A 12423-nucleotide genomic window follows, 5' to 3' on the forward strand; every position below is an offset into this window, starting at 1 on the left:
CGCTTTAAGCAAAAACTGGATTGCGCATCGTAAAATTGAAGAAAAATTAGACAGGTAATAATTTTTTCAGATTTTTCACACAATAAGAATTTTTACACAAACTAATTAAAAATCGATTAGTGCCTAATTGGCACTAGGCGCGTGCCGACGGGTTAAAAAATTAGTATGTTTGGATGTTAACTAACATATTAACAAAAGTATAAAACATCTCCAATTAATTTTTAAAAATAAAAATTATACATGATAAATTATTTTAAATATTTATTTCCTAAGTGATTTAATTGTTAGTTCAATCGAAAAATTCAATTATTATAATGTTTTATAAACGAATAACTTTATATAAGTGAAAAAAACTGTGCAGAAAAACTAGTTTTAAAAGCTCTCATCCTTTGAATGGTTGTATTCAACTAAACTGTCAAATTATAAATTATAGAAATTAGCAGTTGTAAATGTTTGTAATTCATGTTAGTTCTAAGAAAAATATTTTGTAATAATAGAAAGAAAAATTTCTAGAAATTAATTACAATGACAGATATTTATGTAATAAAAATTTTTAAATAGATATAAAGAGTAGAAAAATTCATTTTTGTATTTTTTAGAAATTATTTTACAAGAAGGCATTTATACAGAATAAAATATAAATTTTATGAATTAAATAATAAAATTTTTATGACTAGTAATTTTTAATATTTTCTTAACACTTCAAACTACTTTGTTTCCATAATAATACATCTTATATTGGAAAACGGTTTCCCACTGACAAGTGAAGTAGTTTAAAAGTACTCAAATTTGTAATTTGATTAATTTGTTATTCCATTAAAGCATTTGTCGTTGAATTTGTTAAATTTTAGAGTGATAATCTTTGAAAAACTGATTGTACTTACTTTATACAATTTACTAACTCTTTTGGCAATAGAAATATCAATTTCTTTTTTCTTGTTGAAATTGTGTGTTTCCTTGAAAAAATAAACAAAATGTATTTGTAAAATAATAAAATTTTAAACAAATGTATAATTTTGAGAATAAATACATAAACCAACATCTACAAACTCGATGTACAGTACCGGTACATATGCAATAAGCCAACTACTACTGATTACATCAGGCTATTATATCGCAATTATTTTAAAATTAATTACTAAATAATTTGTCACTAGAGGGAGGCATTAGGCACCATCTCTTTAATAATTAATAATATAACTAAATTAAATAATTTGGAAAATTCTGGAAGAAAAGAATTTAATAATTATAATTAAATAATTATTAAATCTAATAAGAGAAGATGCCTAACACCTCCCTCTAGTAACAAATTATTTAGTAATTCATTTTAAAATAATTGCAATATAATAGCTTGATATAAACTGGTAGTTGTTGGTTTATTGAGAATGAATTTTTTTTTAATTAGGCCAACTTAAGAATTAAAAAAAAGTATGTCCGGATCATTAATCTTTAATAACTTAAATCAAAAATACAATATTATCTATTGATGATTTTAAAATATCTTCTTAGTATAGTTAACCACACTGCAGTGATCGATGGATATACCCGTCAAGGGCAATCATGTGGCACTGGATAACAACGTTGATATCCACAAAAAAATTTTAGCCAATAATTACCACAAAAAATTCACATAAAAAGGAATTATGTGACAATAAAGAAAGATTTTTTCTTTACTAGATGTAACTGTTTAAAAAATTTTTTTCTGAAACGGAAATGAGATAAACACGTGGGAAAATTCTTTAAAAATTTCCCATGTTTATTCTCCACTACATCATGATAGCACCATATCTGACTAACCCTCTCTACAAAGGTTAAATTAAAAATATATCTACATTAGAGTATTACTCACTTTTCTTCTTTTTTGAATTAGTGACAACAAACACTTTTCATACTGAAATAAATTTAAACATATTTAATTTATATAATTTAATCATATTAATTTATTTTAAAATTTTATTTACAGAAAAATAAATTTAAAATAGATTTTTTTAGGATGACACTGATTTTGGAAGAACCTTGAGTTTGGAATGAAATTGTATTTTTTAGAGGGAAAAATTTTTGAATAACCCATTTCATTTTTAAGTTTTGTTAAGTAACAGCAAATTAAAAATTATCACAAAGCGAATAATATCTGCCAGTTCTATTTTCATAATCGTACGAATATAAATAACTTTTCTTTTAATGCTTTATTGTAATATCCTTTTAAAATACATATTTTAAACATAAAAACAAATTTAAATTAAATGCTCATCACTAGCAAAACTCATTTAAACTCTTTTATTATATTCTAAAATCCTTTCCTAATGAAGACATTTTTGTATATGGTAACAAATTAGTATTGTTTATTAAAAAGTGTAAATTAACACCATCAAACTGGGTTTCCTAACTGATTATCATTATATTAGTCTACTGTACATTATCATTATTTCACAATTTTTGCATTCAATCGTTGAACAATATAGCCAAATACATGAATTATTGTGCATAACACATCACTATGTCTGCTCATGATTATGTTTGACTCAATCATAAATGAACTATGACTGATTAGTTCATTCAATGTTTTCTAATTATTATTTTGGACTACAAAGTTTTTTATATACCAAAGTTTCCTGAATTCTAATCTATTATATTAAAATTTTTGTTTGTTTGAAATATTGTTTGTTTAAGCTGGCAGCAGACAAACAATATTGGATAAATTATATATATATATATTAATAATAATTATTATAATTAATAAATCTTCAGGTTATGTTAAAGCAATTAAAAAAAATGAATGTCCTTTTAACATAAGTCAATGATCAAAATTTCCTCTAATTACAGTCTTATTTATTTTCTTTATTTAATGTTAAAAGATGGTAATCAGTTTAGGTGAATCCAAAGTGAGTATAATACCAAAGTCTACTATATTTTTAAGATTTAATTAATAAAAAAAATATATATCTTAAATAAAACTAAAATTTAAAATTTCTACATAATAAATACTATTAATTCAAGAAAAATTTTAACAATTACATAAATATATTTTAGATAATCTTCTTTTGTCTTTTGTCTCCTTTGTAAACGATATTCATAGGCTTTTTTTCTTTTAATTATCAACCTGAAAAAAGAAATTATATTATTATAAAGAAATGTTTGGTTTGGTTATAAATTTCATTACTCAATTCTCTCACCAAAAAAAAAAAATTTGAAAGAAACTAAAGCAATAATAATAACAACACTTGATTTTATAAAAAGTATTTTATGCAATTGCAATTTTGCTAAACTTTTTGATATTAGGCTACAACTTTTTGGGACCAATTAGCTAAATTACAGTAATGCAATTTTAAAAAATTTTAGCTTAATCCCTAAACATGTATCCAGTTTAAAATTTTCCATTTTAATCTAGTTTGAAATAAGATAGTTTTTTAAGTTATCCATCACATCAAGTTTCTGTGAGTATTTTTTATCATCATTAATAAGAATTATATATTATAAATAAATTAAACACAAAATTTTAATTGAACAGCAAACTAATATTATTAATCAAAATTATCACCTTTTTAAATACTCCAGCAAATAATTTAATATCGTAAAAACGTTTTCGATCATCTTCAGTTAAATGATAAAGTAAAACCCAAAGACCCATTAATGATGTCTAATGACGTCATTAGACCCACGTCTAACAAGCACTCCATCAAACATCTCAAAAAACTTGAGATTTATAAAGCCCAAGGGAAAACTACTTGTATCAATCTTAGGGACGCCCACTCTCTATCTACAGCATGGAAATCATTCTATGAAGATAAACTGTAATTTTTACGAAACATTAATTTTTAATAGGAAACTGTTGAACTCTTTATTTTTATTTATTTTTTATATTCTTATATCCCTAATATTATATTCATTCCGTTAAGCACTCATCATTACAAACGCATGCGCAGTTATTATTTTTTCATAATTTTAATTTATGTTCTATTTCTTTAATGTTCTTTTTACTTACAACCTCCAAAGAAGCGTTAGATTGGCTTGAAGTGGAAACTTAACAAATATTTCCACATGAAAAACCTCGGAAATATCAATCATTACCTCAGAATCAAATTTGATTGAGATGGTGATGGAATATTCCATCTAAATCAAAAACTTTATAACTGACAAACTAGTAGAATTTGGACTTCAAGGTGTAAAAACCAGCAAGATTCCCCTTGATCCTGGATATTTCAAAATTAAAGAGCGGGGACCAAGAATGAAAAGTAATAAACTGTACCTGAAGGGTATAGGTAGTTTACTGTACCTTGCAACTAACACACGCCCAGATATATTGGCAGCAGTTTCCATCCTCGCCCAACGTACTAAGGAACCAAGAGCAGCTGACTGGAATGAGGTGAAGAGGGTGTTCCAATATCTGAAGGGAACAGCTGATTGGAAGCTGAAATTGGGTGAAAAGAGCAACGCTAGAACCACACTAGAATGTTTCGTCGACTCAAACTGGGCAGGTGATAACACAGATCGAAAGTCGCATACAGGTTATGTCTTTAAATATCAAGACAGTCCTGTATTGTGGTACAGTAAAAAGCAAAACAATGTGACACTGTCCTCGACTGAAGCTGAGTAGGTTGCACTTTGTGAAGCTACCCAGGAGGCTGCTTGGCTGAAGCAAGTGTTTCTGGACCTTGGGGAAACCGTCGATAAGAAAGTAACTATGTACGAGGATAACTAAAGTTGTATGAAAGTGGCGGAAAATGATCGTGTGAGTCAACTACGAAACATATTGACGTCAAATATCATTTTGTAAGAAATGAAGTGAAGAATGGGAATGTATGTATTATGTACTGCCCTACCAAGGAAATGGTAGCAGACATTTAAAAAAACCAGTGTGTAATGGAAAAAATGTTAAATGTGCTAGACAACTTGGACTCAATGACTGTAAGCAAAATGGGACAAATCATTGAGGGGGAGTGTTAAATTTCTCTCTTGTGTGTAACAATGATTTGTGTTATATAAACTTTTGTATTTGTATTGTGTAGCAACACTTCATATCATATAACCATTGTATTATTTTTTATAATAAATAAACGGCCATGATGTGGTGTCTTTTATCAAGCCCACCACTTTTTGGTTTGGTACGACTTGAAACGGATCAAAGTAGTCGTGTATGATTTTTTAAACTTACTCATAAGGTATCCTACTCACTATCCGTGAACACATAACCTGCAACAGTGATATATTTAACAATGCCCTTAGGATTAAAAAAGGTCAAAAGAGCTGATGGACTACATGTAACTCTTCTAGGGAGTCTTCAAGTTTGTCTAAAGGGAATCCTCATTCAGAACTGCAATGTCACCATTCTATATGTAGCCTATGAAGTGAAGTGAGAGTCTGCAAGACAGATGTTTTTATTTTATTATTATAATAAATTCCTACTAACCTATTTCACATCGCAAATATAATAATTGCAATTTAAATTAGGTTCATAGGGATATGGAAACCATTACATACAAACAATGCGATTACTTTTTCTTTTAAAACTTTTTATTAAAAATAAGTCATGCTAATAATGTATTAAGATTAAAATTTAAATTAATTAAGTATGAACAAAATTTAATATTGAGCTGCAATTAAACTTGTTTACAAAGTAAATTAACATTCGTTAAATATTTCAGAAACTTCTTACTTTATTTCTTTATTTGTAAATAATCCTATTCTTTCCATTTGTTCTAATTCTGGAATAGCATCTTCTATTCTCAATTGTACAAGTTCAGCCATTTTTTGAGTCTTTTTAATATAAAATTTAACTATAAAAACACTTCAAATTTCAAACACACAACACGTGTTCACGGTTCAAATACAAAGCGCCATCTACTAAACAGTAACAGTGTTGCCAGATGTCCGAACCCGGAAAAAAAAAAAAAAGAAAACCGAGGCAATTATTTCCATATGAATTAATGTAAATCCAATTAATTCGTTCTAGACACTCCAAAATACATACAAAAAATACAAATATGTATAAAATAGAGCGAAGACNCTGGTTGCCATCAAAAGGACTCAACTGGAACCATGACAAAAGGTGACACTAAAATTCATGGAACTCTATGAAGTATCAAAGGTCAAGAGCCATGAGAGATATGAAGTCTTAAAGGTTGGGACAGGACAGACATCATCGGCTACTGATTTTATGAAGCTGTATCCCTATGGCCATTCATAAATATATATATATATATAATATACAGTATATATAATAAATAAATATAGTGTTTGATAATAAAACCAATAAGGAATTAATATAAGATTACTATATACAGTATATAGTATATAGCGGCCGGATGGCCGAGCAGTCAAAGTGGCTGCCTACCGCTCTGGGATTCTACCGGCAGCCTATTACCGGTCAGATATTAAGCTCTTTCCTTAAGCATATTATTGAAAAATACCTAAAATGCTATATACTGTATACTTTTTTTTTTCTTTTTACTCTTTCCGCCCTGTGGGCACTAAGAGGGCCTTTTTGCAAGCCCATTATGGGTCCGGCAAGGCCCACAATGGGGCTGCTGGGTGGTGAGGGGCGGGGTCATGGATGAATATCCGGATGGACCACAACCTGAATAATACCTAAAAGACTTTTCGACCCGTCTGTATTCGATACCGGATCTCCCAGGGTGGCGGGCCTGGGGAATCCGGTATCGAATGTACTGTACAACTCGGCCATCCGACTGACATACATAATATTATCTTGAGTTTATAGACATTTTTATGCATGCTAAAAATACAGCTAAAAGATAAATAAAACTTTGTTTTGGGAGTCGGAAACGAATTAATCCATTTATACCGTTTCGATTTTAAAAGAAATCAGTACTCGAACAACTTTTAGGAATGAATTAAGTTCTATTCTATTCTATTCCTCAATGTTTTATATAAAGTGTCAGTTTTTTCAGTTATATTTCTCCGATAGAGCGATGGTGTATCTGATAATCCCGCCGAAGCTTAACTGCTTGGCCTTACGTGAAAACGGAGAATAACGACTTCCGGGGGATTTTTAAGGGTAACTGGCCCCCTATTCAGGTGTTACAGACGTGGAGCCACATACTACTTGGCCAGCCCGTCCGAGCGAGGCGCGAAATCACGACCGAACTTCCAGTGTTCAGGGAATAGAACCGCTTGGTCACAGGAGGGCCAACCAATTAACATAAATAAACAAATTAATAACAAACAAAATTCATTGTTGATTTTCTAATCTTTTATTGTGAATTTGCAGTTTAATTCTTACTTCAAACCTTCGAGTTTCGTTTGCGAAATAGATTGCAATTTTAACAAATGAAAATTTAGTTTTTAATAATTAGAAGAATTATTATTAACAATAGCCACTTATAATAGAAACAGCCAACAATACATACTAACAATTCATTACGTATTGTTGGAATATATTTTTAACAGCAGCAACATTGTGCTAAGAAAATACAAGTAATAAGTTATTTACAAACATATTGACGCCTTGTCTGAGTCATCGATCACTTTACCGAAATAATTACATTTTGTCTCATACCAGTTTACTGAAATTAAATTTTCGAAATAAAATAATCCATTTTCCAATAGTTTACATGTTGTTTTCCGAAGAATTCAAAGTAAATTATCGACGGGTAATGTTAAACGAATTTCTTGTTATCAAGAAAAATAGGAACAAAGCTGTAAATGGGGTCCTTTTTAGCCTACCAAATTGATTAAAAGAGCTGTATATCTGCCAAATATTTTGTTATATATACGGTAGTTTGTAAAAAATTTTATTTATTTTTTTTTACCAATTCGTTGCTAAAGTTCTTCAAAAAGTTTTTACTTTTTCTGATTAACAATTTAAATTCAAATGATAATTGCTTCCAACAATTCTCGTAAACATTCAAATGTAATTTCGACATCACAATCAAATTTCGAGATAAATTAAGTGAAAGATTCATATTCAAAAATTTCTATTGTTCCTCCAAAATTCCTATTTATTTGGATGTAATTTAATATTAATTGTGTTCTTTAAAATCTCGAGAGAAGACGGAGACCCCCACGAAAGGCAGAGAAGGCTTGCTGTGTTCCCCATCTTTAAGGCCCACTAGAGTGAAGACAGAAGATGCAGCCCGGAGGTTCTCTCTGTCCCGGCCGCATCTTCTGTCTTCATTGTTATTAATGTTTATTATTATTATATATTATTATAGGTTACTACTAATTAAAGTTATACTGTCAAATTAAGTTAAGTTTGAAATAGTTAAATTTGAAGTAATCAGAGGTAGTTTTAAATACTTTCATTGTGTGAGTTAGGAAGAATGAAACTTGACAAATGATTCTAATCACTTGTGGAGTAAGTTTCTTTCCAACTCTTGGTGGAACTCTGAAGCAGCCATTTCCACATGGAGAGTTCTGGGTTGTCATTCATTTGGAAATGACAAAGGCAAGCAAAAAGTTGCTTGTTCCTTTCAATTGAATAATGAATGTAAACATGCCAATAAAAGCAGAAATTACAAAAGTAATTAAAGTTAGGAGAATTAAGTATTTAACTTTGATATAAATTGCTTTAAAACCTTTGTTTTAATCGTGATGATGAATTTCGATTGACCCTAGTTAGCTTCGTGGCAAAAGATTTGTGCTATGGTTGGCTACTAACTACATGTTAGATATAATGAGATGATCTTATTGGCAAAATTGTTGATTTGCTAGTAAAACAACTAGAAAAAAAAAATTAACGCAAGTCGTTAGCAACATGATGAAAACACAGAAAACTCCACGTATCTGACCCATTGGCGGGGCTCAAACCCACGACCGCCTAACATTGTTTTATTGATTTTACACATTTTTCTTGCTCTTAAATAAATATATAATTTTTAAAAAACATCTTACAATAGGTTATGGCATATATATTATATATAATATTGTTAAATATATATACAGTATATGTTATATATATATAACTTACACAGGAACTGCAGTAAGGGTCTCATAGTTTGGTCACCGTGGTTATGTATTCTGTTCTGTCTGTGTAACATTAATGTAGCAATATAAAATCTTATACAAACAAATAAAGAATATATTCAATTTTTATTCAATATCAACAATTTATATATAACACCACCCAGTAACAGAATTATAATCCAAATATATAAGAAAATGTATATGAAACTTTTCATAACTTCTCAATCTTTAAACTCTAGTATCAATTACACGTACATATGATTTATAAAATAAATTGAATACAATTTAAATGACAGAAAATGGATTAACATATGACTATTTCTTTAAAAAAACATATAAAATTCAATGAATCATAATGAATTAATTTATGAAAAAAAAAACATGTGATTTACAAATGAATATTTGAATGGCAAATCGTTAAATATTTTAAATATAGAATAGAAAACATAGATTCAGTGCATTAATATTTGTATAATTCATATATTTATATTATAAATGTATAAAAAAAATTGAAAATATCATAATATATTACATAAAACTATATGTGAATACATACTTATTACAAATGAATGCAAATTGAAGAAATAATTGCAGAAAAATTTAAGTGTTAGCATAAAATTCTTTTATTTTCAACATTTTCAATGTTCAAATTTATAAAAAAAAAATAAATATAATTAATAATTTATTGTACTTTTATGATTTTTAAATATAAAAATGTTTTGTTCTGGCACAAATATTTTTAAGATTTAAAAAAAGATAAACTAAAATATTGATTTGAAATTTCTCAACAAGAATTATAAAAGTTTTTACAATGCATTTTTTATGAATTTGTACTTTATCAACTGATGGCTTTAGTTACATTACAAATTCGTATAGAACAATTATTCATTTTTAATTACTTGCTATTTTCAGAAATGCAGCATGCGCTTTATATAATTACAAAAACAAACTTTTAACAATAACAAAACATTTTATAATAGACTAGATAATAAGAAATAGAATTTCAATAGATAATATTTTAATTAAAAATAGGTAAGTCATCTTTTCACATATATTAAACACAATGAATTAAGACAGAATGTAACTTTTTTCCAATAAAAAGAGAGAATTATAATTAATTATGTCTCTATGTCCTTAATTATATTTTAAATCATCATCATCTACTTGATCACACCAGTAAAATAAGTTCTATTATTGTACATAAATCATGGTAGACAATAATAATTTAAAAAGAGAGAATTATAATTCAAATACTTTTGGACAGTTCACAGAAAATAGATTTTCCAGATAAATTATGCTTTAGTTTTCTTACATTTCCTGGATTATGATACTACCGTTTGCAAATTATTTATGATACTAGATAAAATAATTGAGACTTTATTGAAAAAAATTGTTTTTAATTGATTTAAATGATGATAATTCTTCTATATTATTAATAAAATTATTATAAAATATAATTATTTTCAGAGTTTTTAATAATTTATGTAGCTTATTCGTAAAAGTATTATTAATAACAATACATTTCTTGTGTGACAAATTATCAAATTAAAACATCCTTATTAAAACTTTAAAAAGAACAATACCATTTCCTGTTTTCCACCAATCACAAAAACTTGCAGGGTTTACCGAAGCACAGTTTTATTTCATTCATTATTCACATTACATGCTTTGGTCATCTCAACAGGGTCACACGAATAGCTTAAATGCATCTTTGTGATTGGCAGGAATCACGAAACAACATTGTTGTAGTCTTCGAATAAACATATTACAAGCTATCATCATTTATATTGAATGTTATCAGATTAAAAGTTATAATTTTGCAATTTTTAATTATGTCTTAAAGGTTATAGAGTTTTTACAATGTTGTTATTAATTCAATTAAATTCTAAATATAAAATTTTAAAAAAATTTATATTTAGAGCAAATTAATTGAATATATTTTCTTAATATACTTAACATTTGAAGAATAATTAATACAATGATCTTATACTATCTATACTTAATGTAGAAAAGAATGGAATTTCATTTAAATACAACGAAGATAATAAATAAAAGTGTGAAACATTTTGTCTTGAAAAAGCAGTGGTAGACTCTTCACTGAACTGTGAAGAACACGATTTTAATAAAATATTATTACAATTAAATAAGCTCTGACCCATTGGCGGGGCTCAAACCCACGACCGCCTAACATTGTTTTATTGATTTTACACATTTTTCTTGCTCTTAAATAAATATATAATTTTTAAAAAACATCTTACAATAGGTTATGGCATATATATTATATATAATATTGTTAAATATATATACAGTATATGTTATATATATATAACTTACACAGGAACTGCAGTAAGGGTCTCATAGTTTGGTCACCGTGGTTATGTATTCTGTTCTGTCTGTGTAACATTAATGTAGCAATATAAAATCTTATACAAACAAATAAAGAATATATTCAATTTTTATTCAATATCAACAATTTATATATAACACCACCCAGTAACAGAATTATAATCCAAATATATAAGAAAATGTATATGAAACTTTTCATAACTTCTCAATCTTTAAACTCTAGTATCAATTACACGTACATATGATTTATAAAATAAATTGAATACAATTTAAATGACAGAAAATGGATTAACATATGACTATTTCTTTAAAAAAACATATAAAATTCAATGAATCATAATGAATTAATTTATGAAAAAAAAAACATGTGATTTACAAATGAATATTTGAATGGCAAATCGTTAAATATTTTAAATATAGAATAGAAAACATAGATTCAGTGCATTAATATTTGTATAATTCATATATTTATATTATAAATGTATAAAAAAAATTGAAAATATCATAATATATTACATAAAACTATATGTGAATACATACTTATTACAAATGAATGCAAATTGAAGAAATAATTGCAGAAAAATTTAAGTGTTAGCATAAAATTCTTTTATTTTCAACATTTTCAATGTTCAAATTTATAAAAAAAAAATAAATATAATTAATAATTTATTGTACTTTTATGATTTTTAAATATAAAAATGTTTTGTTCTGGCACAAATATTTTTAAGATTTAAAAAAAGATAAACTAAAATATTGATTTGAAATTTCTCAACAAGAATTATAAAAGTTTTTACAATGCATTTTTTATGAATTTGTACTTTATCAACTGATGGCTTTAGTTACATTACAAATTCGTATAGAACAATTATTCATTTTTAATTACTTGCTATTTTCAGAAATGCAGCATGCGCTTTATATAATTACAAAAACAAACTTTTAACAATAACAAAACATTTTATAATAGACTAGATAATAAGAAATAGAATTTCAATAGATAATATTTTAATTAAAAATAGGTAAGTCATCTTTTCACATATATTAAACACAATGAATTAAGACAGAATGTAACTTTTTTCCAATAAAAAGAGAGAATTATAATTAATTATGTCTCTATGTCCTTAATTATATTTTAAATCATCATCATATACTTGATCA

The 12423-nt window shown here is 26.9% G+C and overlaps 1 protein-coding gene across 1 annotated transcript in view; it reads right to left on the minus strand.

Annotated features, from left to right (window-relative positions):
• The window catches only part of LOC111623092, a 40299-nt gene extending 34438 nt beyond the window's left edge, over positions 1–5861 (minus strand). Inside the window, exons 1-4 of the mRNA XM_023365573.1 lie at positions 5654–5861; positions 3016–3100; positions 1850–1891; positions 885–956 (exon numbers count right to left, since the gene is read on the minus strand). Coding sequence (XP_023221341.1) covers positions 885–956; positions 1850–1891; positions 3016–3100; positions 5654–5745 — 291 coding nt within the window. The 5' untranslated portion in view covers positions 5746–5861. The remainder of the gene's footprint in view (positions 1–884; positions 957–1849; positions 1892–3015; positions 3101–5653) is intronic.
• Positions 5862–12423: the final 6562 nt, after the last annotated feature.

Source organism: Centruroides sculpturatus, unplaced genomic scaffold (genome assembly GCF_000671375.1).
Source record: "Centruroides sculpturatus isolate CEXI.00-Female unplaced genomic scaffold, Cexi_2.0 scaffold346, whole genome shotgun sequence".
NCBI classification, from domain to species: Eukaryota; Metazoa; Arthropoda; class Arachnida; order Scorpiones; family Buthidae; genus Centruroides; species Centruroides sculpturatus.